The 27,316-nt window shown below is 47.3% G+C and overlaps 3 protein-coding genes and 1 pseudogene across 6 annotated transcripts in view; 2 read left to right on the plus strand and 2 right to left on the minus strand.

The window, feature by feature from the left end:
* The first annotated feature begins 34 nt into the window (after positions 1–34).
* On the plus strand, positions 35–6,370 carry SNX17 (sorting nexin 17). Its single transcript, XM_032301341.1, has 15 exons — positions 35–324; positions 786–860; positions 2,150–2,267; positions 2,776–2,840; positions 3,362–3,472; positions 3,586–3,676; positions 3,852–3,939; positions 4,192–4,261; positions 4,566–4,658; positions 4,755–4,958; positions 5,094–5,219; positions 5,356–5,433; positions 5,559–5,633; positions 5,725–5,766; positions 5,848–6,370. The coding sequence occupies exons 1-15, from the start codon at positions 262–264 to the stop codon at positions 5,959–5,961; spliced, it is 1,413 nt and encodes a 470-aa protein (XP_032157232.1). The 5' UTR covers positions 35–261; the 3' UTR covers positions 5,962–6,370.
* A 102-nt stretch (positions 6,371–6,472) lies between these two features.
* Positions 6,473–10,407, minus strand: ZNF513 (zinc finger protein 513). 3 transcript variants are annotated; one of them, XM_032301330.1, is made up of 4 exons: positions 9,701–10,017; positions 9,326–9,478; positions 7,707–8,294; positions 6,473–7,611 (listed from the first exon to the last, which is right to left on the minus strand). In XM_032301330.1, the coding sequence occupies exons 1-4, from the start codon at positions 9,753–9,755 to the stop codon at positions 6,785–6,787; spliced, it is 1,623 nt and encodes a 540-aa protein (XP_032157221.1). In that variant the 5' UTR covers positions 9,756–10,017; the 3' UTR covers positions 6,473–6,784. The 3 variants fall into 3 exon arrangements, with proteins under 3 accessions (XP_032157221.1, XP_032157220.1, XP_032157222.1); XM_032301329.1 differs by having other exon boundaries at positions 6,476–7,611; positions 9,990–10,407; XM_032301331.1 differs by lacking the exons at positions 9,326–9,478; positions 9,701–10,017 and adding an exon at positions 8,394–9,305 and having other exon boundaries at positions 6,480–7,611; positions 7,707–8,348.
* The window catches only part of PPM1G (protein phosphatase, Mg2+/Mn2+ dependent 1G), a 28,542-nt gene continuing 11,632 nt past the window's right edge, over positions 10,407–27,316 (minus strand). Inside the window, exons 2-10 of the mRNA XM_032301340.1 lie at positions 16,205–16,274; positions 15,272–15,357; positions 14,829–14,961; positions 13,773–14,188; positions 13,093–13,227; positions 12,194–12,428; positions 11,692–11,821; positions 11,342–11,444; positions 10,407–11,019 (exon numbers count right to left, since the gene is read on the minus strand). Coding sequence (XP_032157231.1) covers positions 10,816–11,019; positions 11,342–11,444; positions 11,692–11,821; positions 12,194–12,428; positions 13,093–13,227; positions 13,773–14,188; positions 14,829–14,961; positions 15,272–15,357; positions 16,205–16,274 — 1,512 coding nt within the window. The 3' untranslated portion in view covers positions 10,407–10,815. The remainder of the gene's footprint in view (positions 11,020–11,341; positions 11,445–11,691; positions 11,822–12,193; positions 12,429–13,092; positions 13,228–13,772; positions 14,189–14,828; positions 14,962–15,271; positions 15,358–16,204; positions 16,275–27,316) is intronic.
* LOC116566788 lies at positions 18,582–19,080 on the plus strand (annotated as a pseudogene). The gene has a single exon (XR_004276009.1). The product of XR_004276009.1 is annotated as a 40S ribosomal protein S13-like (transcript).

Below are 27,316 nucleotides of genomic sequence, written 5' to 3' on the forward strand. Positions count from 1 at the left end.
TCACTACGGGTCGCAACGAGGGCCCAGTGCACTTTGGGCTCCCGGTCCCGAAAGGCGGCTCCTGCCCTTTAGACTACAGTTCCCAGCAAGTACGAGCGGCTGCGTCCCGCGGCCGACGTCCCACCGCCTCCCGACTTCGGATCGCAGGGCTCCCAAAATGGCGAGTGAGGCTGCGGAGACTCGCTGAGCAGCAGAAGGGAGCGTGCAGAGCCGCTGCGGCCCTCACAGTCCGGAGCCCGGCAGGGCCCTGCCGTAGGGAACATGCACTTTTCCATTCCCGAAACCGAGTCCCGCAGTGGGGACAGCGGCGGCTCCGCCTATGTGGTGAGGAGCGGCCGAAGCCGGGCCGGGCAGGGGCGGGGATAACGGGCCCGAGCCCTCTCGGAGCGATCTCCGAGGCCTGACTGCCACCCTTCGGGCCTGGTCCTGGGCTGCCTACTCCCGACGGCCTCTCTAGGAGCTTATCTCGTGTGTCTGATTCGTACAGTGGTCGCCCGAGCTCCTGTAGGCCCTTTGTTCTGCCGGGTCGCCTCCCCCAGCTAGGCCGCGGCTGCTCTGGTGGGCGTCACTGGCCTCTTGGGAAGGGAGACTGCAACACAAGCGTCCGAATTTCCCCCGGACTGCTCTTCAGCTTTGGGACGTGGCCCTGGAGAAAACAAGCGAACCAACCCTTGGGAGATTAGCGCGTTACTCCGGCGGAGTTGCCAGGCAACTTTCTGCCAAGGTCCTCAAGGGGGTTGCGCAGACCGCAACCCTAAAATGCTTGACTACTTTTGTGTCCTCAGGCCTATAACATACACGTGAATGGAGTCCTACACTGTCGGGTGCGCTACAGCCAGCTCCTGGGGCTGCACGAGCAGGTGGGACTAGCACCCCTGCCTTAAAACAGCTTCAAGCCTTTCCCTCCACATGGGCATTTGTGTCTCCCTTTACCCGCCCTTGTTCCCGTAGGCTGTAGTTCCCCTTTAAACATTGCCACAGGGAAGGGTCCTGGTTTGTCTGGTCTGACATTTCCGGGGAACTCCCTAAGAAGCTTAACGTCTGCGCAACAATTGCTCCTTCCTGTACTCATATCCTGGTTCTCTGTCCAGTCTTTGTGCCCTAGTAGCCTTTACCCTTGCATGGACAAACCATCCCCTACCCTCTGCTACCTCAACCTAGGCTGTCAAAGCACATTCCTTCTGTCATCTGAGCTGCAACTTGAAATTCTTTTCCCTGCTTAAACAAACGATTCACCAATTTCCTTTTGTGTTCTTTGGCTCGTTTCCACGCTTTAGCTGTTACAGTTATCGTTATGTATCTGTGATGCAGTGTCTGTTCTCCTTAGGAGATTGTAAAGTCTATTTAACTCAGATATCCACTGATAATTAGTTGTACAACCCTGAGCAAGTTATCTGAGTTCTTTTTTTTTCTTTTCCTTTCTTTTTTGAGATGGAGTTTTGCGCTTGTCGCCCAGGCTGAAGTGCAGCAGCATGATCTCAGCTCACTCCAACCTCTGCCTCCCGGGTTCAAGCGATTTTCCTGTCTCAGCCTCCTGAGTAGCTGGGATTACATGTGCCCGCCACCACACCCAGCTAATTTTTGTATGTTTAGTAGAGACGGGGTTTCACCATGTTGGCCAGGCTGGTCTTGAACTCCTGACCTCGGGTGATCTGCCCACCTCGGCCTCCCAAAGTGCAGAGATTACAGGCGTGAGCCACCGTGCCTGAGCATTACTTTGGTCCTAAGTTTCTACAACTGAAAGATGAATTCTTTGATCTACAAAGTCCCTTTAAGTTCTAAGATACTTTGTGAACAGACTTAGCTATTAACTGTGCACGTTATGAAGCCCTTTGCTTCCTGTGAGGGTTCAGTGAACAGTCTTACTAGGTGGTCAAGGGGATCCCTATGGGTCCTGGCCCATTACAAATCCTCCCCATACTGTAAAGGGGTTGACTTGTACACAATAAGATAGAGAACAACTTATATCGAGGACAACTCCCTTGAGATGCTACCACTGCCAAAGGAGTTGTTTCTCAGATGACCAGGATAGATAGGGGAGCAGGGACTGAGGGGAAGGGAGGGGTGCTCAAGAGAACATTATGAGTGTAGATTGCCTCCTCTCATTTTCTGTGTTTATGTGAAGGGTTGTATCTCTTTCTCTAAATAGCTTCGGAAGGAGTATGGGGCCAATGTGCTTCCTGCATTCCCCCCAAAGAAGCTTTTCTCTCTGACTCCTGCTGAGGTAGAACAGAGGAGAGAGCAGTTAGAGAAGTACATGCAAGCTGGTGAGTGGTTGCAGGAAACTTTAGGTTGACTATACTGAGGACTACGGGGAGAGACTTGAAAATAGCTGGTTCTGTAGAAGGGCCTGATTTAATTTCTAGATCTGGGAAGCCTCTTGTTTGATCTGTTATGTAATTAGCAAAGTAAATAGTCTACAAGGATATGTAACTCTATGTACTAGCAAAACAATTTGGGCACTAACATCTATGAGAAATACTAGTATAACACTAGTCTTAAGATTAGTGGAGAGAACTTAATTTGTATCTGATGTGCTTTAGATTAACATCATTGTTATTTCCCTAGTTCTATAGACTGGACTCACCTAGATGGCAGCCAAGGGTGGGGCAGGTGAAGAATTTATGCAAACAGTGAGTGAGGTGAGGCCAGCTGGGGGATGTGGCAGGCCACCATCAGCCCAGGAAATGGGGTCTGGAGAACCTACTGAGTGGAGGACTGGGGAGCCAAGAGTGACTCCTAAGTTCCTGTAATATTGTTTTCTTGTCCCCATAGTTCGGCAAGACCCATTGCTTGGGAGCAGCGAGACCTTCAACAGTTTCCTGCGTCGGGCACAACAGGTAGGGGTTTGGGTGGGACCAAGATTTAAGGAAAGGACCTTTTTATTTTTTTGAGACAGAGTCTCACTCTCTTGCCCAGGGTGGAGTGCAGTGGTGCAATCTCAGCTCACTGCAACCTCCACTTCCTGGGTTCAAGCAATTCCCCGGCCTCAGCCTCCCAAGTAGCTGAGATTACAGATGCCCACCACCATGCCTGGCTAATTTTTGTATTTTTAGTGGAGATGAGAGTTTGCCATGTTGGCCAGGATAGTCACAAACTCCCTTCTTGGTCTCCCAAAGTGCTGGGATTACAGGTGTGAGCCACCATGCCTGACCAGGCCATGATATTTTAGTATAATAACAGAGAAGTCGTCTTTTTAATTAAATGGAACTTCTGCTAATTCCCATGAAATCAAAGAAATCCCAGCCTGTATTTAAGCAGCTGAGAATAAAGATACAAAAGAGACCTAGAAATAGAGTTGGACATAGGTCAGGGTAAGGGACAAGGCAGTGCCTCCAATCCCCGTGTATGCTCACAACAGGAGACACAGCAGGTCCCCACAGAGGAGGTATCCTTGGAAGTGCTGCTCAGCAATGGGCAGAAAGTTCTGGTCAACGTGCTAACTTCAGATCAAACTGAGGACGTCCTGGAGGTGAGGCACTTGTTCAGCACTGTCCCTTCTCCCCCTGCACCCCAGGGTCCTGGGCTTGGAGAATTATTGGAACCAGCCAGTATGATGAACTATACTTCTGTCCCCGTCCCCAGGCTGTAGCTGCAAAGCTGGATCTTCCAGATGACTTGATTGGATACTTTAGTCTATTCTTAGTTCGAGAAAAAGAGGATGGAGCCTTTTCTTGTGAGTTTCTCTGGACTTGACTGCTTCATTGTACTTCCAGTAGTGAGTTTGCAGCCCCTCTAACTCCCCCCTCCCCTCCCATGAGCATTGCCTCAGGGCACTACTTTCTTGACTTCCCTTTCTTTAAATCTCATTACATTTTCCTTTTTTTTTTTTTAATTTAAAAAACCCATAGTTGTACGGAAGTTGCAAGAGTTCGAGCTGCCTTATGTGTCTGTTACCAGTCTTCGGAGTCAAGAGTATAAGATTGTGCTCAGGAAGAGGTTAGGGCTGGGCCTGGAAGTGGGGGTGGGGGGTGCCATGTAGAGTGGATTATTGGGCCACATATTGAGACAGAATAATCTGGACAAGGGGGTATAGTGCTGGGTGTTTCTGCCAGGCCTCCCAAGCTTCCTTCCAGTATACCATTAGCCCCTGATAGTTACAGATTGCTCCTGTTTTGCCCATTTTCCATTCTACCTCTTGCCTTACCCCAGCTTAGCTCCATTACCCCTTTCCACCCCTTGGCCTCACAGTTATTGGGACTCTGCCTATGATGACGATGTCATGGAGAACCGGGTTGGCCTGAACCTGCTTTATGCTCAGGTGAGCTTGGAGCTGCCTCAGAACCCTTCCCCTGAAGAATATAACTCTGGTGACTCACTCTCCCAAGAAAACTCCTGTCATGTCTTTGTTCCCAGTTCATGGGGAAGTTCCTAGAATACTATCAGTGCTGCTGGCACAATATCCACTCTCCTTACTTTTATTAAGCTGATAAGATCCAGGACTTACTGCAAAGAGGTCACTCAAGTGTGGGGCTAGGGGTCAGGCTGGACAGCGCTAACTGTAGACACTTTCCTTGGATTGCTGACTGGGACCTCCTAATGCCTGCCCCTTGTCTCTACTATAGACAGTATCAGATATTGAGCGTGGGTGGATCTTGGTCACCAAGGAACAGCATAGGCAACTCAAATCTTTGCAAGAGAAAGTCTCCAAGAAGGAGGTGAGCCCTGCCTCTCTGTCTCCCTCCAAAGGGTTGCTTTGTCTGAGCTGCCCCATTCCCCCTCCTAATCTACCCCACGTGATGACCATTTTTCAGTTCCTGAGACTGGCCCAGACACTGCGGCACTATGGCTACCTGCGCTTTGATGCCTGTGTGGCTGACTTCCCAGAGAAGGACTGTCCTGTGGTGGTGAGCGCAGGCAACAGTGAGCTCAGCCTCCAGCTCCGCCTGCCTGGCCAGCAACTCCGAGAAGGCTCCTTCCGGGTCACCCGCATGCGATGCTGGCGGGTCACCTCCTCTGTGAGTTGGGGTAGGAAGGGGAGGCCTGGGATGGGGGCCTGGAAAGCCTTGAGCTTAGGCAATGGGCTGCAGTGGGTCAGGGAGGCAGGCAGGTTGGTCAGAGTGAACTCAGCCTAATTCCCCTTCCTCTCCCAGGTGCCATTGCCCAGTGGAGGCACAAGTAGCCCAGGCCGGGGCCGGGGTGAGGTGCGTCTGGAACTGGCTTTCGAATACCTCATGAGCAAGGACCGGCTACAGTGGGTCACCATCACGAGCCCCCAGGTGTGAACCTACCCTCAGGCCTATGGAGCCCCTTAGATAAAAGTGTAGGCTTTCTAGTACTCAATGTGGGAGCCCTTAGTGGTGCTGGGCTCAGAGTGACCACTCTTGTCAAGCTGGGCACTCTTCTTGCCCTCAGGCTATCATGATGAGCATCTGCTTGCAGTCCATGGTGGATGAGCTGATGGTGAAGAAATCTGGTGGCAGTATCAGGAAGGTAGGCAGCAAGTGTGGACTGAGCAGCAAGTGGGTGTGCTCCCCCTGCCTTTTGTCCTAGGTGTGAGGCTTTTCTTGAGAGGGGAAGTGATCCTGTCCTCACCGGCACCTTGTCTCTGACCCCAGATGCTGCGCCGGCGGGTGGGGGGCACTCTGAGACGGTCAGACAGCCAGCAAGCAGTGAAGTCCCCGCCACTGCTTGTAAGTATTACCTCCTGGTCAGAACCCTGGCTCTCAGCCCTGCCTCACCTCTCCTAGTGGGTTTCTGACACCTCTGCCTCTTCTTCCCCAGGAGTCACCTGATGCCACCCGGGAGTCTATGGTCAAACTCTCAGTGAGTTCCAGGGTTGGTGAGGTTGGTGTTGGGGGATCTTGCACACCCAAGCTCTCTGACTCCACCCTGTCTTTGTTACAGAGTAAGCTGAGTGCTGTGAGCTTGCGGGGAATTGGCAGTCCCAGCACAGATGCCAGTGCCAGTGATGTCCACGGCAATTTTGCCTTCGAAGGCATTGGAGATGAGGATCTGTAATCTCCACTGCTTGGATGTCTGCCCTCTACCCCAGAGGAATTGAAACTTGCCCTGTGCCTGTGTCCCCCAAGCTCACGGGGGAGGAGGGTCTTTTCCTTCCCCGCCTTCCTACTTTCCGCTTTTCTCTTGGCCAGGGGCCTCGTATCCTACTTTTCCTTGTCCCCTGGGCTGGCTGCACAAAGGATCGCCCCTTCTCTTTTCAGAGCTGGCCCTTGATGCCAAATTAGCATTTAGTATTTTGCACAGAGTCCAAGGGACCATGGCTACCTGTCTTGTGGAGGAACCACAGCTCCCTCTGGGCCACTTCTGGCTTCTTGGGGCCATGGACCAAAGGCCAAGGGGATGGGCAGAGGTCTGTGTTTGGTGTGGCCCAGTTCCCCATCATTAAACTTGGCCTGATTGCTGCCTACCTCTGGTTCCCTCTCACTGCCCCTGCTTCCCCCATCACAGTATGGACTACTATGCTAAGGGTAAGGCTAAACTGCCTGCCATTGCCAATTCAGCATAGACATGGCTTTGTTAGTGTTTCCTTTATTATAAAGCACTGAAATAAGTTAAATAAACAGGTGGGAGGCTGGGCAGTCCTCCAGCCAGGTTGTCCACAGCCCTTGGGAGCAGTGGAGGTGAATACAGGGCCCTTCTCACTGAGCTCATGAAGTGCATCAGTCAAGGCAAGGCCCCCGGTCCATATGGCCCCCCGCCCATGGGGTTGGGCTGGTCCTTATAGTGCCTAGGTTAGTCTGTGTGGAGCCCCTGGCCAGCGGGGGAGGAAGAAGGTGGCTTCTAGTCCGTCTGTATAAAACATGGGGAAGAAGGACCTAGTTCAGGGTGAGTCTGTATGGACAGCCCGGCTGCCAGCAGTGCCCAGGGCTGGTGGGCCCCGAGAACTCAAAACAGAGGGTGGGCTATGAGGTGGGGCCCAGCCCTCAGAGGCAGAGAGACCAGGCCCTCCTGCCCCACCATGGCCATGCACCTTCTGGTGGCGCTTGTAGTTGTCCCAGTGGCCTGTGGTATAAGCACAGGTGGCACAGCGGAAGGGCTTCTCGCCTGTGTGCCGCAGCATGTGACGTTTGAGGTTCATGCTCTGGTTGCAGCTGTAGTTGCAAAGGCTACACCGAAAAGGTTTGTCACCAGAGTGGATGCGACCGTGACGCTTGAGGTTGGCCAAATTGCCACAGGCATAGGGGCAGAGGGGGCATTTGTAGGGCTTCTCTCCTGTGTGGACGCGCTGGTGCCGTTTCAGGTTATCCAGATGAGCAGAGGCATAAGGACAGCGGGCGCAGCGGAAGGGCTTCTCACCACTGTGTGTCTTCATGTGCCGGGCCAGGTGGTTGGGATAGTGAGTGGCAAAGGGGCAGAGGCTACAGGCAAAGCCTTTGTCACTGGGGCCCTGGGGCCCCCCACTGGCACCCCCTCCAGCCTCTCCTCGCATGCAGCGCCCACACATGGCAGCTCCCAGCCGACTACCCTCACCCTCCTCCAGCTCTTGTCCACAGCCCCGGCAGGTCCAAGGGAACAGCAGCTCTGGCAGTGGTTCTGATCCAGTCCCGCAGAGGCCCTCCCCTTCGCCCCGCAGCTGCCCACAGTCTGGCAGGAAACTGGCACCACCTGGTGGCACATGGAGGCTCAAATCTGGAAGGAGCAGAGCATCTGTGGGGACAAAGACCTGGGCTATGAATCCAATCCAAGCATTCCCAGGACCAGCCACCCATGTCCCAAGATCCTTGGTCCCTGGCCTCTCTTACCTTCAGGTCGCCGCGGCACCGCCCCCTCCTGCTCTGTGGGACTGGGAGGCCGGGCTGGTCGTGGAGCACAGCAGCGGAAGCCACAGGTCGGGCAGGGAGGAGTGGGGGGCCCTGCATGGGTACGCTGATGCCGCCTCAGGTTGCCCAGGCTGCTGCAGGCAAAGGGGCAGTGGGGACAGCGGTAGGGCTTCTCGCCAGTATGGGTGCGGGTATGTCGTGTCAGGTTGACGAGCTGGGCTGAGGCGTAGGGGCAGCGGCCACAGCGGAACGGCTTCTCCCCGCTGTGTGTCTGCATGTGCCGCTTCAGGTGGCTCGAGTAGTGGGACACGAAGGTGCAGAGGCGGCATGAGTACAGTAGCCGTGGGGGCAGCAGGGGCCCCCCACCCGGCCCTCCTGCCCCACAACACGGCCCCTCACCTGTCGGCCCCCCACACAGCTGGCAGGCTGGGCCTGGCCTCTCACCCCTGGCCTCCCCTGGACCCCTGGCTGGCTCCTCAACTTCACTCTCGGCACTTAGTGCCCGGCCGCCCCCAGACTCATCGTCGCTCAGCCCATAGGGAAGCCCAGGCTTGGCCCCCAGAGAGTCTCCTGGTGAAATAGACACGAGAAGAGACATCAGCATGGGGTAGGATCAGGCTCCATACACTCCCTTTTTCACTTATGGTCTCACCACTTGCTTGGCTCCACCCTTAGCTCTGATGATCCCTTTAGTTCCCTCCTAGAAATCAAAGTCTCCCCTGCAATAATTCCAGAAAATTCAACATGAATTTTCTACCTCTTAGACTGGACTCATCTAATGATAGAAGAATTGATCTGTATCTAGTTTCATTGAATGGGCAAGGATCAAGGGCTCACAGTGGACCACAGACTGAAATGAATCAGTAATGTAATTAATTCTTGAGATAAGAAAGTAAAAATACAAAAGGCAGAGAGCCCCGAGACTTTTTCTAAACTCTATTGCTAAGGCCCTTTTTAGTAAGGAGCTGCTGTAAAATGAAACCTATCTCTGAGGCAAAATTTGGAGGGAAGTGGAGACAATGAAAGTAATGCACGTAATACCACTTGTCTGGCTGAAGAATAGATTCATATTTACATGGATCCCCTCAATGAATTTCAAAAACATCTTGCTAAGTGGATGGGTAGTGCAGCAAATTAGGGTAGGGTGATGCTAAGATCACAGGGAAGAGGCACATGGAAGGATAAAGACAGAACTAAAACCTCTCAATACAAAAGGAGCTTACACTGCAGGTGAAAGGGTTACATTAGACCTAAGTACTGGGTTGAATGATTTACAGAGAGTTTGCTTCCCTGAACCTCTTAAAAGTAAATACACATAAGGAATGGGCCTGGGAGAGGGACAGGACATGTACTTTTAATCAGTTGCTCCATGTGATTCACCCACCCTCCTATTCATATCACCTTTGACCAGGCCTCAGAACTTCACCTCAACAAAGTGATGGAAGTGATTGGACCATTAAACAAATGAAGTCACTGAGCTCAAATGTAAACTAAACCAGCCCTCAGTTGTGGCAGGAAATGGTTCTGTTCACCTAACCCGCCTCCTGAAGGGCTGAGGTCTCCAGCGGTCACAAATCCTTAACCAAGTCCCGAAAACCCACCTTCCGAGTCTCTCTCGAAGCCCATGAGCTGGTCACTGTTGCCGTCGCCTTCCTCCTCTTCCTCCTCAAACTCCAGATCCTGGCCTAGTAGCAAATCACTCTCCAATACCAGAGCCCCGGGTCCTTCGTCGAGGGAGTCTTCAGTAGTATCCACTGAAGAGGGGAGGGGGCTTGTGGATTCTCCCTCAGGAGCCAGCCCTCGTGGACCACACTTCCCGTACTCACTGACCCACTCTGATTCCCTTGCCTCGGTGGGAAGCTAGGAATCTGGATCGCCCACCTCATCCCTCAAGTGTCGCCCTCCACCATGACCTGAGCCCACTCCACTGACCCCCACCCCCGCTCCTCTCCCCCTCAAGGCCCCTGACCCCTGACCTTTGACCCCCTCGCATTTCACGGGTTGCGGGTGGCTTTGCTTCCTTCGGGGCATCGTGACCGGCTCCAGCCCGACGCGCCTCCGGCCTGTGGCCGCCCGACCCCGCCCCTCCTATCTCAGCCCGCCTGTCCGCCCTTCCTCTCAGGGCCCGCGGGCCGCCCCCATGCAGCGGCGCGGGCCCTGGGCAGCCCTCGGCCCTGGCCCCGGCGCCCAGCTCAGGCCGCTCCCGCCGCCGCCGCCGCTTCCATTCATGGAGCCCCCTACCCCCCTACGGAGACCAGCTGGTACCTCCGTACTCGCTTCCGCTTCCGCCGCCGCAGAGCCGCACGGGACGCGTAGTCCGTGAGAATCGGCCGCGGCGGGAGCCTCCATGGCGTGACCGGGAAGTGATTGTGACGAGGCGGCGAGCCAGCCAATCAGCAGTCATTGGGAGCCGGCCGGAGGCGCCCGGCCCGTCTCCAGGCTTCAGGCCCCGCAGACCAGTCCCGACCTCTTCCTGGGGGAACTAGATCATTTCTGGCTCCAGGAGGGAACAAGGAGCAGTCTTGACGCCCGCCAGGTCGGCCCCCCAGCAGCTCGCTCGGGGCTAGCCTACACACGCGGACACACACGGGCACACGCACACGCACACGGGGACGCTCCAGATGCTATGGATGGGGCCAAATCTAGGGCCACAGCAGCAGGAAAAAAAAAGGACACGATGCACACGATTAGGTTTTGGCCTTTAGTCTGAAAAAGTGTTGATTGAAAGTGTACAACAGAGAGCGGGTGCAAGCGGCCGAGGGCCATGGAGCCGCCAATAAAAAAGAATGTCCTTAAATAAAGTGTTCACAGAGTAAAAACCAGAACCGCCAGTCCTTCCCTCCAACACAACAGAGTACAGGCACAGAACCGGTGATGAGCCCGAGGAGCAAAGAGGAGGCTGGGGAGGATAGCAGAGGCTCCCGTCTGCTGTGTGGTGGGAGAGCCCTCTTTGGAATGGGTGGAGTGAAGCCACCCAGCTCCCCCTGCACACCTCATACCCACTGCTAAGGCTAAAGGAAAAAGACAAAACTCAGTCTCAGGTCCGGAGGGCTCAGAAAACAGTCTAGGTGGGCAGGGGTCTGAATGACTGCTAGTCCCGCTTGGCCTTCTTCTTGTCACTGTTGCCATTTTCTTCAGCCGCCTCAGTAGAAAGCACCTCCTCTAGTTTCCGCTTGCTACTCTCCGGCTGGAGCTCTGCTGTGTTTCGGGGCTTGAAGCAAATGATGATGCAGGTCATGTTGTCACACCCTGTACCATCCCCAGAAGTGTCTGGTGCCAGGCACTGATCCAGCAGCTACAAAAGGGATGGGGATAGCTCAGCTACAGGGTTTGAACACCTTTCTGGGAACCTGGAGTCCCACAAGAGGGCTGGCCTCCTGAGTCAGAGTGGTAGAAGGAGAGCAATGGGCAAGAGGTATCATAAAACAGCCCACTTGCTAGTCCATAAGGCATAAGGCTAAGTCAGGGAAATAAGAGAAGGTGGAACTTTGTAGTCAGGGTTCAGCGTCTGTCAGCAATTAATGGTACGCTCCCAGATTGCCAACTTGGCTCAGATGAAAAGAGTATACCCTAGCTGTGCAGACCAGATACCCTCTCTTCTCCACCCTGGTACTCACCTCTTCTACAATAGATGACAATAAACGAAGCTCCCCATTTTCATCACGCTGGCTGATCTTTGATTGAATGAAGTCTACAACTTCCTGGCTGCTCATCACATTCCTGGGGTTGAGAACAACAGTCAGAATTTTCTAATCTCACCAAGGCAGAGTAGAGGAGTATGGATAGAGGTGGTGGCCCAGGCCGGTGTAAATACCTACAGAAACTCTCAGCTCTGCCTTAGTCTGGGTGCTCTTGACTCACCAAGAGGCCTAGGTCTGCCTAGGCTTTAATCCTAGAGATGGCCTGAGCCCTATAAGAGAAGAAATGCTGCAGAAAGGGGAATTTAGGGCATTCTGCCAGTGCTCACCAGATGCCATCACAGGCAATGACCATGAATTCGTGGTCGTCAGTGAGAGTCAGCACCTTGATGTCAGGAAGGGCTGAAATCATCTGTTCCTCGGGTGGCAGGTTCTTGTTCCTCTTATAGAAGTGGTCCCCTGGAGTAAAGGAATGATTGGTTGATGAACAGTTTGGATACTTCCCACAGACTTGTGTTTGTGGCAGGTCAAACCTTGCCATTCATTTCTCTTCTTTACAAAGTTCCATAATCTAGTGGAATGGAAAACTGAGTCCTAGTTTTTCTAGTCTCAGCCCTGCCACCAGATTGCTGAACCTTAAGAGTCACTCACCAGTCTTTCTCATCATTCAACCATTACCTAAGATAGGTATAATGATACCTATACCCATCTTAGCTATTTCACAGGAACATAAGAACAGAGGTAGATATTAAAGTGCTTTGAAAGGCACAAGTGCTAGGTAGATTAAAGTTTGCTACTAGGTAGTCTGGAACAGAGTTTCTTGGCCCTTACCAATGGCTCTGGAGAGGTTAAGGCCCCCGTTGACTCGCCCATCCATGGTGACCTTGCCACCAGCATTCTTGATACGTGCTAGTTCTACTTCATCCTCTGGTTTGTGATCATAGGACATGTCCAAAGCTTTGCCAGCCTCAGATACCACACAACGAGAGTCTCCTGCGTTGGCTACAATCAACTGCTTCCCTCGTATCAGGGCCACCACAGCTGTCGTACCACTGTCAGAGCCAGGCTTAAGAGGAAGAAAGGGAGCATCATGGGAGCTTCTGAACATGAGTTCCTCACTGATGTGCTCCTGACCATTCACCTATGCTTGCTTCCACTGGGACCCCCAAAAGAGCTTTAACAAACAGGAGAAGCACAGATTTCATCTTTTTTTTTTTTTTTTTTTTAAGACAGAGTTTTGTTCTTATCACCCAAGCCAGAGTGTAGTGGTGTGATCTCAGCTCACTGAAACTTCCATTGCCCGGGTTCAAGTGGTTTCCCCTGCCTCAGCCTCCCGAGTAGCTGGGATTACAGGCGCCTGCCACCACGCATGGCTAACTTTTGTATTTTTTATTAGAGACGGAGTTTTGCCATGTTGGCCAGGCTGGTCTTGAACTCCTGACCTCAGGTGATCCACCCATCTTAGCCTCCAAAGTGCTGGGATTACAGGCGTGAGACACTGCACTGGGCAGATTTCATCTTTTGAGAGACAGGAGCACATTCCCTCTCCCTTGTTTTTAGATAATTTGACCCCAAAGGCTTACCACCACCTCGTTTCCCTTGCAGAATAAATACCCATGACTATGACTTCCAACCTAAAGTATCAGGGGATCCCGTCTCAAAATAAAAATCTGGGGTTTCACACCTGCCTTGTGGCTTTTTAAGACTCACTGCTCCCCTTCCCCACATACCTCCTCTTTGCCTTCCATCCCTGGTACCATCATCTCTTCTTCTTCATCATCCTCTTCAGCCTCCTCAGTGTCATCCTCGTCTTCCTCATTCTCTGCCTCCTCACTGCTGTAGCCATCCTCTTCCTCACTGCATTCCTGCCAGAGGGAGGATCCCAGACTGCTGAGACTGTGATGATCCTCTCCCTCCCCTCCAGCACATACTCAGAATCCAGAGGCTCTGACTGAACACAGGTCCTCAAAACACCAAAAGATACAAGTATATGGTCATGAAAACAGGGGGGATGGAAAGGGCTAGCATGAGTATAACTGACATCCTGAACTGAGCTTAGCAGTCACTAGCAAAAAGCCCAGGACAAGGCAAGAGCTGCCAGCCAAAAGTATCTTTTAGGCACCGTGGCCAGAAAATAAATTGTCCAGAGAAGAAAACTAAGCCAAGATAACAACTATCTTCTTGTTCTCTCTCTAGGAGACAGACAAAAGCCAGAACTAGATCTGTTTGTTATAGTATCAACAAAGGAAGAGGTAAGAAGGCAAATGGTACCTGTAATGATGGAGCTCAATGAATTCAAGGCTAAAGCTTAGAATACAGTGGGTCTTAGGGGAGAGTTGAAAACTACAGTTGGCAACAAAACAGGACCTCTCTGCTACTTCAGCATCTGCCTGCCCTCACAGGCCCTTACCTCACTGTCTTCCTCTTCCTCCTCCGCCTCATCTGACTCATCCTCACTGTCCTCAAAGAACTTGGACTTAGCAACTCGAGGCAGCTTGTCAGAGGCTGAAGAGCAGGAAGGCCCAGCCTCACCAGTGGGAATGCCAGGCTCACCAACTTGGCCTGCCTCAGTCCCACGTTCCGAGTTGGAGGAAAAGCCTGTGTAGACCTTGACTGTGGGGCCATTTTCCTGTGAAGGAGTTTCCCTAGTTGAGTCCTCAGGTCCTGCCTCCCCATTGAGGCCCTGGGACCCTGGTTCCTCGCCTGTCCCAGTTCCAGATTTGCTGTGGGGAGGACCCTTGTGACAGTTCTGCCCGTAGCGTGTCAGCAGCTCTTCAATAGTCATGGTAGCCTCTTCATGCAGCAGTGCAGCCTCCTCATTGTCCACTGCAGGGAAGAGGCTAAATCAGAGCCCCCATGCCAGACGCCTCATGGGATCAGTCCCTCTCACTACCTCAACAGCCGGAGTTCTAACTTCCCCACAACCTCCCACTCCTAAGGTTCCTCTCGCTTATCAAGTCTCCGAAGAATATCTCCTAGCTCCTCCTCCTCCACAGACTTCTTTTGGTTTTTGAGTTTCATCCTCTTCTTAATCAAAGCAACACTAGTTACTATATTTCCCCTCTCACATCTCATTTGTTACTGTTAAGTTGTGAAAGCCCTATTCTGGCTGAGGATCCAGGAAACCAGAAATGGTATTATAGAATTAGGAGTTAGGCTTAATGACTGGCTACTAGGGCTAATAACTGTTCCAGTCTTGAGGGAAAAAAAAAAGCACAGAAATACCAGCAGGAACCAGGAAGACTCCAAAGATAATGCTTACAGGTAAGATATCACTCCACAAAGATAATTCTCTCCCTCCTTTTCATAACCACATACAATGCAGGAGAACACTATCGGTTTCTTTAACATAAGGACTCCCCAGGTCCCTAGAAGGCCATCCTATCTTAGAACTGATAAATAAGTAGTATTAAAGAATATTTCTTAAAATACTGATATCCTCTCAAACAATGGATGCCACACTCACCATCATCTTCATCAGCTACTTTTTCTTTTTCATCTTCATCCTCAGTGGGTCGCCCTGCAATCTGTGCCAGCTCTTTAATGACTTCCTCAGTGGTCAGTTTGGCATCAATAGCCAAGAAGGCATCCTCTAAAGCCTGAATATAAGCAAAATAATCTAAGACTAGTACAAAATGAATTGCTTATATACAATCCTGAGCACAAGGATGGAAAACAAATTAGAGTATAAGCCACCACACTAAGAGACACTCAAAGATAAAAACAGTTCAGAGGCCTGGGAATAAGAAGACAAGTCTAAAACGCAGCTAATAAGCTCGTTTTAGACACCGAATTCTTCAAGAGTAAATAAGTAGCAGCTAGGGGACAAAAAGAAAAGAAAAGCCCAAGGGCTGGAGAACAAGGGAAAAGCCTACACAAGTGAGGAATGAACAGTGTGAGAAGACAGACCTTCTGTAGCTTGCCTTCCTTGTAGGCCTTCTGATCTTTGATGATATCAGGAAGATATTTGGCACAGTACAAGGCAACTTCCTCCCCTAGAAGGAAAGGAAGGAAGGTCACCTGGAGCACTGCTCACCACACATAGAAAGTGATACAATATTTATATGCCATACTGGAGTGAACCCCAAGGTTTTAGGAGATAAATATCTTAGCACCCCTGAACCCTATTTGAAGGACACTGTTTGGGGAAGTTCTAACCCAAAAAATTGATTTCACCATCAGTTCTCTCAGATATATTAATATATCTTGTCTTTTCTCACCTGTATACTTAGTTCTCCAGTGGAAAAAAGATAAAGAATCAGCTCATCTGGGTACAAAAATTTTAAAGGGCCGGGCACGGTGGCTCAAGCCTGTAATCCCAGCACTTTGGGAGGCCGAGGCGGGTGGATCACGAGGTCAAGAGATCGAGACCATCCTGGTCAACATGGTGAAACCCCGTCTCTACTAAAAAAAACTACAAAAAATTAGCTGGGCATGGTGGCGTGTGCCTGTAGTCCGAGCTACTCAGGAGGCTGAGGCAGGAGAATTGCCTGAACCCAGGAGGCGGAGGTTGTGGTGAGCCGAGATCGCGCCATTGCACTCCAGCCTGGGTAACAAGAGTGAAACTCCGTCTCAAAAAAAAAAAAAAAAAAAAAAAAAAAAAAAAAAAAAAATTTTTTTTTTAAATAAAAAAAGATAAAGAAGCTCTTTGGATTAAAACAAGGCCTGGTGAGATTATAAACCAACAGTACCTACTGGGAAAAAGGAATGACAGAATAAAGAAAAACAGCACCAGGCAGGAAATGGTATCGAGGGCCAGACCCTGAAAAGTAAATGAACAAGGCCCTGGAATGTCTGGAATTAGGATCCTAGAATGTTACCAATATGATCTGTTAAAGTTACCTCCATGTCCATCGTAGACAGAAAACATGGCTGTCTCACTGTCCAGCTCAGGAATACAGTTGTGAGCATCCTAGGAAAAGAACAGCATAATTGATATGTCTTAAAGTCAAAGAATATTCTTCAGGTCATAGGGATCAATGTCATACCTTAATCTTACTAACCTTTTCCTGACTGGCCTATATGGCCTAGAAATAAGAAAAAAAAACATGGAATGATAAAAATGAATACAGAGAAAGAAAAGAAGAGAGAAGCAAAGGAGAAAAGGGGAAAAAGAAAAGAAAGAAAGAGCTAGGTGTGGTGCCTCGCCCCTGTAACCCCAGCCCTTTGGGAGGCTGAGGCGGGTAGATTACAAGGTCAAGACAGTGAGACCATCCTGGCCAACATAGTGAAATCCCGTCTCTACTAAAAATACAAAAATTAGCTGGGCACAGTGGCGCACGCCTGTAGTCCCAGCTACTTGGGAGGCTGAGGCAGGAGAATCGCTTGAACCCAAGAGGCGGAGGTTGTGGTGAGCTGAAATTGTGCCACTGCACTCCAGCCTGGGTAACAAGGGGAAAACCCCATCCAAAAAAAAAAAAAAAAGGAGAGAAAGGAAGAATCAGGTTACTATCTCTATAATAACCTCAACCTAGAAGCTATCTCAGTCCAGATGGCAGAATATTTGGCTGCTGGAAATAAACCTGACCCTTTTGGATATAAGAAAATCAGAATAAAAAAAATACACACACACACACACTTGTTTTTTTCAGAATAAAAAAATACACACACACACACACACACACACACACACACACACTTGTTTTTTTTTTAGACTGAGTCTCACTCTGTTGCCCAGGCTGGAGTGCAGTGGCACAATCTTGGTTCACTGCAACTTCTGCCTCCTGGGTTCAAGCGATTCTCCTGCCTCAGCCTCCTGAGTAGCTGGGATTACAGGTGTGCGCCACCATGCCCAGCTAATTTTTGTATTTTTAGTAGAGACGGGATTTCACCATGTTGGTCAGGCTTGTCTCGAACTCCTGACCATGTGAGCCGCCTGCCTTGGCCTCCCAAAGTGCTAGCATTCAGGCCTGAGCCACCACGCCCAGCTCCAGAATAAAGGATATTTAAAGTTATTTCCAGATCTATTCTTTCAATCAGTTAACTACAAGGAAGAAAATGTTACAGAAGATAGCAAAAAGACATAGGGCCTTACCAACCTGAAAAGTTTCTAGGAGAATCCTAAAATAGATTTAAGGGAAAGCACTAGAAATTTTTAAAGCTGCATACCTACACTTATCCAAGAAAACAAAAACACACCATCTAAACAAAGTCTTCCCCTCTTTTCTCAATGCTTAACTCACTCAAGTTATCCTCAGACTCGGCAGAAGATGGAGATACTCACACATACACATATACACTCCCCTTCCCAATAAATAATCCTATTAATTACACTTTGTTTAGTATTTTTTAACTGGGATTTACAACACTCCATATAGTCAGCCTTCCTGCCTCTTATTCCCAGGCAGAACTGAGACACCATTCAACTCTAAAGGCATAGCACACCTGAAGAGAAGTAGGCAATGGCCCTGCCACACCAACATTTTGGTTGGAAGGCTGAGCTTGATCAAATTCTTCTCTAAATACAAAAACTAGCTGGCTGTGGTGGCGGACATCTGTAATCCCAGCTACTGGGGGTGGTCGGGGGAAAGGCAGGAGAATCGCTTGAAACCAGAAGTCAGAGGCTGCAGTGAGCCGAGATCACGCCATTGCACTCCGGCCTGGGGGACAAGAGCAAAACTGTGTCTCAAAAAATAAAAATAAAATAAAATTCTGCCCTTTGAAACTAATGTTTCAGGCTAAGCCAAAGCTGAAGCAAGACTATCAGATGCAAGTAAAAGTGTGCTATGGCTTAATCTGCCCAATCTTGAAAAAGAATACAAGCCTCTTTCAGGTACTCTCTACAGACAAAAAGGATACATAATCAACTATTTACTTTCGCTAATTATTCTTGCATGAGTTAATTTCAATCATAGTTCTCCTTGCTCTTTCAGACATTAGCATTTTAAAATTTCTAATTATATTAATGGTGAGAAAATTGGAGTGCAGCGTTTCTTCTGTTGTCCCTGAAATTAGATGATGCCTTAGTTATACAAGTCTAGAAAACAAGACTTGTACTTCTCTCTCTTCCAACTACTGCACTACCAGCCACACTATCCTCCCTTTCCTCTAGGCCAGGGCTTATCTTCCTGGGCTTTCCTCTTTTCTCACCATGTCAGCACCTTGACAGCTGCACATATGACTGTCTGTCAACTGCCCTGGCATCCTCTATCAGTGGTTCTCAAACTTGAATGTGTATAAGAATTAATCTGTTTCTCCTTTCGTTGCCTGACCACTGCCATCATGGGTCACATGCATGATCCCGGGAAGGGCTTGTCCCAGTCGGCTTTGCCCTATTGCCGCAGCATCCCCACGTGGCTGAAGTTGACATCTCACCATGTGAAGGAGCAGATTTACAAACTGGCCAAGAAGGGCCTGACTCCTTCACAAATCGGTGTGATCCTGAGAGATTTACATGGTGTTGCACAAGTACGTTTTGTGACAGGCAATAAAATCTTAAGAATTCTTAAGTCTAAGGAACTTGCTCCTGATCTCCCTGAAGATCTCTACCATTTAATTAAGAAAGCAGTCGCTGTTCGAAAGCATCTTGAGTGGAACAGAAAGGAGAAGGATGCTTAATTCGGTCTGACTCTGATAGAGAGCCAGATTCATCATTTGGCTCGGTATTATAAGACTAAGTGAGTCCCCCCTCCCAATTGGAAATATGAATCATCTACAGCCTCTGCCCTGGTCACATAAATTTATCTATGTGCTCAAGCAATAAACATGATTGTTTAACTTAAAAAAAAAAAAAAAAGGATTAATCTGTTTCATTCATTCACTTATCAAATATTTAAGTACCCATTACGTGACAGGATGTGTTTGGGGTGCCTGGGATATATTGAAAAAAATAAAGCACTTCATAAATAAAAAACTTGCATGTCATTGGGAGATACACACAATCAATAAAAGTGCTATCGGGGGGAAAAAACAGAACAAAGTTAGAACTGGGTTAGATTCAGAAAAGTAGTGGTAGAATTGAATTGGCATGGAATACAGTATAGGTATAGGCATGTTAACCTCTTAAGAACCTGCATTTCAGCAGTCACTACCTAAGTCATGCTGTGCGTGTCTATTTTCAGCAAAAACAACTATGCCACTGTAATGTTGCTTTAATCCTGTTGATTTTGTTGTTTGGTTTGCTGGCATGAAATTTATGTCCAGTTCTATGTTTGTACACATTTAAATAACATTAAAGTCATTTAACTGAGTACCAGAGTTCTTCAAGTATTGCTTTCCTTAACAAAAACAAACAAAAAACCGTGGAAGATCTTCAAGATATTTTGTGCAATAAAGAAAGCGAAGAGCAGAATGATGTAAATGGCTGCTTTTTGTGTAAGAAAGGGGAGCATTGGAATAAATTTGTCTTTTCATACTTTTTTTTTTGTTTTTAAACAGAGATGGGGTTTCACCATGTTAGCCAGGATGGTCTTGATCTCCTGACCTCATGATCTGCCTGCCTCGGCCTCCTGAAATGCTGGATATTACAGGTGTGAGCCACCGTGTCTGACCCCTTAAAAACTAATTTTGTGGAAGTAATTAGACAAAAATGCTCATACAGCATTATTTATTTATTGAGGTGGAATCTCGCTGTTGCCCAGGCTGGAGTGCAGTGGCACAATCTCGGTTCACTGTAACCTCCACTTCCTTGGTTCAAACAATTCTCCTGCCTCAGCCTCTGCAATAGCTGGGATTACAGGAGCACACCACCATGCCCAGCTAAATTTTTGTTTTCTTTTTTCCAGTAGAGACATGGTTTCACCCTGTTGGCTAGGCTGTATACAGCATTATTTATAATAAAAAAGTTGTAACCATATAAATTTCCAGGAATATATTACAAATGGTATGTATCTCCAGTGGAATACATAGCTGTTAAAAGCAAATATATGTTAATCTGGAAATGAGTTTACAAAATCTCAAGTGGTTAAAAGCAAAAAGTTAAAAAAGTATCTAGATGTATATGTCAGAGTCTGGAAGATCACATAGCAAAAAACCACAGAGGGTGAGGTTTGGATAATAATTATTTACTACTTTTCAACATTCATTTTAAAATTTTTGTACAATAAACCACATTTTTCCATTCTGAATAAGGACAACAAACACACCTAAGAACTGGCCTCGAGTTGCCATTCTACCATATACTGCATGATCTCTGGTCAGCTACCTTATGGTGTGCCTTAATTTTATCCTCTGTGATGTGGAATAGTATCTACCATACCCACATCATCACAGTACTGTTAATAATGATCCAAAACAAGTAAAAGCCCTATGTAAGCTGGAATTTACTACATATATATATATACACACACGTACATACATATGTATAAATATATGTATATTCTGCTCTGAAATTTAGCACCCATTTCACATTTTTCTTTTCTATTCTTTTTCTCAAAGAGGACCGCCCACAATATTCATCTTTTTTTTTTTTTTTTTGAGACGGAGTTTCGCTCTTGTTACCCAGGCTGGAGTGCAATGGCGCGATCTCGGCTCACCGCAACCTCCGCCTCCTGGGTTCAGGCAATTCTCCTGCCTCAGCCTCCTGAGTAGCTGGGATTACAGGCACACGCCACCATGCCCAGCTAATTTTTTGTATTTTTAGTAGAGACAGGGTTTCACCATGTTGACCAGGATGGTCTCGATCTCTTGACCTCGTGATCCACCCGCCTCTGCCTCCCAAAGTGCTGGGATTACAGGCTTGAGCCACCGCGCCCAGCCTACAATATTCATCTTACACCTTGAGGTCTCAGTCCCAAGAACTATTCCACAATAATCCTCTCCTTCACTTCTTGGTGAGGCTTGGGATCTATATTATGATTTGGTACTGCTTCACTTTCTCTACACACTTTAATTTTTCCCCCTTTACATCTTTGCTCATAACCTTTACCTATACATTTGCTTCTCTCTACCCCTAACCGAGACAGAGCCAAGTACTGTGCAGACTTCATTTCCCCTAGCCATTATGTAGAATTAAACAGTACAAACCATGTCAGTTTCTTTTTTTTTTTCCTTCTTTTTCAATGTTTATTTTAGAACCAGAGTACATGTGTAAGTGTGTTACAAAGGTATACTGTGTGATGCTGAGGTTTGAAGTATGACTGAACCCATTACCCAGGTAGTGGGTATAGTATCAAAAAGGTAGTTTTTCAGCCGTTCCTCACCACCCCCACCCCATGCCACCACCTCTGGCAGACCCCAGTGTCTACTTTTTTTATTTTTTGAGACAGAGTCTTGCTCTGTAGCCCTGGCTGGAGTGCAGTGGCATGATCTCGGCTCACTGCAACCTTCTGCTTCCTGGGTCCCAGTTCAAGCAACTCTCTTGCCTCAGCCTCCCAAGTAGCTGGGATTACAGGCATATGCCACCATGCCCAGCTAATTTTTGTATTTTTAGTAGAGATGGGGTTTCACCACGTTGTCCAGGCTGGTCTTGAACTCCTGACCTCGTGATCCACCCACCTCAGCCTCCCAAAGTGCTGGGATTAGAAGTGTGTGTCATTGTGCCCAGCCTATTGTTTCCATCTTTATATCCACGTGTACTTGATGTTCAGCTCCCACTTACAAGTGAGAACATGCAGTATTTGGTTTTCTGTTTCTAGGCTAGTTCGCTTAGGATAAAGCCCTCCAGCTACATTCATGTTGTTGCAAAGACTGATTTCATTCTTTTTTATGGGTGCATAGCATTCCATAGTAGCTATGTACCATACTTTCTTTTTTTTTTTTGAGACGGAGTTTCACTCTTGTTACCCAGGCTGGAGTGCAATGGCGTGATCTCGGCTCACCGCAACCTCCGCCTCCTGGGTTCAGGCAATTCTCCTGCCTCAACCTCCTGAGTAGCTGGGATTACAGGCACGCGCCACCATGCCCAGCTAATGTTTTGTACTTTTAGTAGAGATGGGGTTTCACCATGTTGACCAGGATGGTCTCAATCTCTTGACCTTGTGATCCACCCACCTAGGCCTCCCAAAGTGCTGGGATTACAGGCTTGAGCCACCGTGCCCAGCAGTGTACCATACTTTCTTTTCTTTATCCAGTTCACCACTGATGGGCACCTAGGTTGATTCAATGTATTTAGTATTATGAATAGTGCCTCAATGAACATATAGGTACATATGTTCTTTTGGAAGAATCATTTATTTTCCTTTGGGTATATCAGATTGCTGGGTCTAATGATAGTTGAACTCTTAGTTCTTTGAGAAATCTCCAAACTGACAGTGCCTAGACTAAATTAATTTATACTCCCACCAACAGTGTACAAGTGTCTGCTTTTCTTTGCAGCCTCACCAACATCCCTTATTTTTTGACTTTTTAACAAAAGCTGTTCTGACTGGTGTGAGAGGGTATCTCTTTGCGGTTCCGGTTTGCATTTGTCTGATTAGAGACGAGCATTTTTTCCTGTCTGTAGGCTATGTGTATGTCTTTTGAGAAGTGTCAGTTCATGTCCTTTGCCCACTTTTTAATGGGGTTATTTGCTTTTTGCTTATTACGCTCCTTATAGATTTTGGATATAAGACCTTTGTTGGAAGCATAGTTTGTGAATATTTTCTCCCATTCTACAGGTTGTCTGTTTGCCTGTCCCTTGATAGTTTCTCTTGCTGCACGCCACTTTTCTTGAAAGATCTCTTGGATTCTGTGTAGTTCTATACCTCTGACTGCCTGTTTCTACAGGATATTCTTTCTTTCTATACCTCAAACTTAACACATGTAAACAGGAAATGAGCAGTCTGCAAAAAAAAATCAGAGCTTCCCCTACAGGTCTTATTTCTGTAAATTAAATCTTAACTCTCCCAGGCAACACTTAGTAACAGAGTCATCCTTAACTTCCTGGCTGTCTTCCACCATCCATCACTGAGTCCTGCTGCTTTTTTTTTTTTTTTTTTGGTAGCTTTCATTGTATTGTTGTTCCTGGATTACTTTTTTTTTTTTTTTTTTTTTTAGAGAGAGCGAGCACACACACAAGAGAGAGACTCTCCCTCTGTCACCCAGGCTGGAGTCAGTGGCATGATCTTAGCTCACTACAACCTCCACCACCTGGGTTCAAGTGATTCTCCTGCCTCCACCTCCCAACTAGCTGTGATTACAGGTGCAGGCCACCACATCCGGCTAATTTTTGTATTTTTAGTAGAGATGGGGTTTCACCATGCTGCCCAGGCTGGTCTCAAACTCCTGACCTCAGGTGATCCTCCTGCCTCAGCCTCCCAAAGTGCTGTGATTACAGGCATGAGCCACCATGCCCGGCCCACGGTAAACTTTAATAATAAAAACAAATAAACTTTTCCTTTCTGGAGTAGTAATTTTTAACAAATGATTACTATATCATCTTACCATATGCTTTCATCTTCAGGAAACACACTATAATGACTTCAAACTGTTTCTTGGTTCATAAGCGACAGCTCAGAGGCATATTAATTATTTTCCCTGAATTTCACTACCTGGCCTAGTGCCCACATAGGCTAAATCATTTCTGATCATTCATATGCTCAAGATCTTCTTGCAATTGAACGGATATTTCATTTTCCAGGAGTTTGACATAATTTGGGAGGCTTTTCCACAATAGCCACCCATTTCCAATTAAACATTCATAAAAACACAAACAACCACCTGACCACCTCATACCCATTAGGACAGGAACTATTTAAATTAAAAAAAAAAAAAAAAAAAAAAAAAGGCCAGGTGTGGTAGCTCACACCTGTAATCCCAGCACTTTAGGAGGCCGAGGTGGGCGGATCACAAGGTCAGGAGTTTCAACCAGCCTCGCCAGCATAGTGAAACCCATCTCAACAACAAAAAAATATAAAAACTAGCCAGGCATGGTGACACAGGCCTGGAGTCCCAGCTACTAGGGAGGCTGAGGCAGGAGAATCGCTTGAACCCTGAAGTTGGAGGCTGCAGTGAGCCAAGATTGCACCATAGTACTCTAGCCTGGGCAACAGAGCAAGACTCCATCTCAAAAATAATAATAGTAAGGCAATCACAAAAAGACAAATACTGTATGACTCTACTTACAGTATGAAGTATCTAAAATAATCAAATTCATAGAGACTGACAGTAGAATGCTGTCTGCCATGAGCTGGGGGTAAGAGAATGGGGAGTTATTTAATGGGTATAGAGTTTCAGTTTGGTAGGACGAAGAGTTCTGGAAATTGGATGCACAACAATGTGAATGTATTAAATACTACTCAACTGTACATTAAAAAATGATTAAGGCTGGGCATGGTGGCTCATGCCTGGAATCCCAGCATTTTGAAGGGCTGAGGCGGGTGGATCACTTGAGGTCAGGAGTTAGACACCAGCCTGATCAACATGGTGAAACCCCGTGTCTACTAAAATACAAAAATTAGCTGGGCGTGGTGGCGCATACCTGTTATCCCAGCTACTCGGGAGGCTGAGGCAGGAGAATCTCTTGAGCCCAAGAGGTGGAGGTTGCAGTGAGCCACGATCGCGCCACTGAACTCCATCATAGGTGACAGAGCAAGACTCTGTCTCAAAAACAAAAAAAAAAAGAAAAAAAAGAATTAAGATGATAATTTTTATGTTTTTGTATATTTTAAATTTGTATATTTAAATTTGTATATTTTATCACAATGAAAATTTTTAAAGAAAAACCCAAAAACTTTCCACAAAGAAGAGCCCCAGCTCAGATGGCTTTATTGGTGAATTCTACCAAATATTTAAGGAAAAATTAATACCAATGATTCACAAACTCTTCCATCACATAGAAAAGAAGGAAACACTTCCCAATTCCTTCTATGAGACCAGTATTACCCTGATTCCAAAATCAGACAATAACATCACAAGAAACTACAGACCAGTATCTCTTATGAATATAGACACAAGATCCTCAACAAAATAGTAGCAAACTAAATCCAGCACCTCATATAAATATAAGGAAAATACATAATGATTAAATGAAATTTATACACCAAAAAAAATGCAAGGTTGGTTTAACATTCAAAAACTCACTTAAAGCAATATAGTATCAGTAGACTAAAGAACAAAACCATATGATCAACTCGATATTATAAAAGGTACTTGACAAAATCCAGTGTTCATTCATGAAATAGACTCAATGCCAGACTGGGCAACATAAACACAGTAAGACCCTGTCTCTATTAAAAATTTTTTTTTTAATTAGCCCAGTATGGTGGTGCATGCCTATAATCCCAGCTACTAAGAAGGCAGAGGCAAGTGGATCTCTTGAACCTAGGAGTTCAAGGCTGCATGAGCTATGATCAAGCCACTGCTCTACAGCCTGAGTGACAGAGCGAGACTATCTCTAAAAAATAATATAAAATAGCCGGGTGCAGTGGTTCAAGCCTGTAATCCCAGCACTTTGGGAGGCCGAGGCGGGTGGATCACGAGGTCAAGAGATCGAGACCATCCTGGTCAACATGGTGAAACCCCGTCTCTACTAAAAATACAAAACATTAGCTGGGCATGGTGGCGCGTGCCTGTAATCCCAGCTACTTAGGAGGTTGAGGCAGGAGAATTGCCTGAACCCAGGAGGCGGAGGCTGCGGTGAGCCGAGATCACGCCATTGCACTCCAGCCTGGGTAACAAGAGTGAAACTCCGTCTCAAAAAATAAATAAATAAAATAATAATATAAAATAGACTCAACAAACTAGGAATAAAATGGAACTTCCTAAACCTGACAGAGTATATCTATGAAAAACTCAGTCAACATCATACTTAATGTGAAAGACGGAAAGCTTTCCCTCGAAGAACAAGACAAAGAATGTCTCCTTCTGCTACTGCTGTTCAATATTGCACTGGAAGTTCTAACCAGGGCAGTTAGGAAAAATAAATGTCATTTAGATTGGAAAGGATGAAGTAAACTATCTCTATTTACAGACGACATGATCTTTTATGTAGGAAATCTCAAGGAATCCACTAAAATCCACTATTAGAACTGAGAAATTCAGCAAGGTTACAGGACACAAAGTAAATAAACAAAACTTAACTGTGTATCCACTAGCAATGAACCATGTAAGAATGAAATTAAGAACACAATTCCGCTGGGCGCAGTGGCTCATGCCTGTAATCCCAGCACTTTGGGAGGCTGAGGCAGATGGATCACAAGGTCAAGAGTTCGAGACCAGCCTGACCAATACGGTGAAACCCTGTCTCTACTAAAAATACAAAATTTAGCGTGGTGGTGGGCACCTATAGTCCTGGTACTCACGAGACTAAGGCAGGAGAATCACTTGACCCCGGGAGGAGGAGGTTGCAGTGAGCTAAGATCGTATTACTGCACTCCAGCGTGGGTGACAGAGCGAGACTCCATCTCAAAACAAAACAAATACACAATTCCATTTAGTATCCCCCAAAATAAAATACTTAGGAATAAATTTGACAAAAGAAACACAAAACGTAAACTCTGAAAATGTCAAAATATTGCTGAAAGAAATTAAAGGCCTAAATCAATGGGAAAATGGTCCATGTTCATGAATCTGGACACTTAACACTGTTGTTTTTTTTTTTTTTTTTTTTTTTTTGAGTTTCACATTGTTGCCAGGCTGGAGTGTAATGGTGCGATCTTGGCTCACCGCAACCCAAGTTCAGGCAATTCTCCTGCCTCAGCCTTAGAAGCAGCTGGGATTACAGGTGCCCACCACCACGCCCGGTGAATTTTTTTTTATTTGTAGTAGAGAAGGGGTTTCACTATTTTGGCTAGGCTGGTCTTGAACTCCTGATTTCGTGATCTGCCTGCCTCAGCCTCCTAAAGTGCTGGGATTACAGGCATGAGCCACCGCGCCTGGCCCCTACTGTTAAGAGAGTAATACTCCCCAATTGATCTACCGATTCTGCATAATCCCTATCAAAACCCAGGTGCTTTTTGTGCCCAAAGTGACAAATTAATCCTGAAGTTCATATGAAAAACAACAAATTTGAAAGACTCACACTTCAAAACTTACTAAGAAGCTACAGTAACCAAGATAGTGTATTACTGGCATAGAGACATATAGACCAATGGAAGA

The sequence above is a fragment of the Sapajus apella genome, unplaced genomic scaffold, assembly GCF_009761245.1.
Source record: "Sapajus apella isolate SASKATOON/1434 unplaced genomic scaffold, GSC_monkey_1.0 scaffold44, whole genome shotgun sequence".
In the NCBI taxonomy this organism is placed as follows: domain Eukaryota; kingdom Metazoa; phylum Chordata; class Mammalia; order Primates; family Cebidae; genus Sapajus; species Sapajus apella.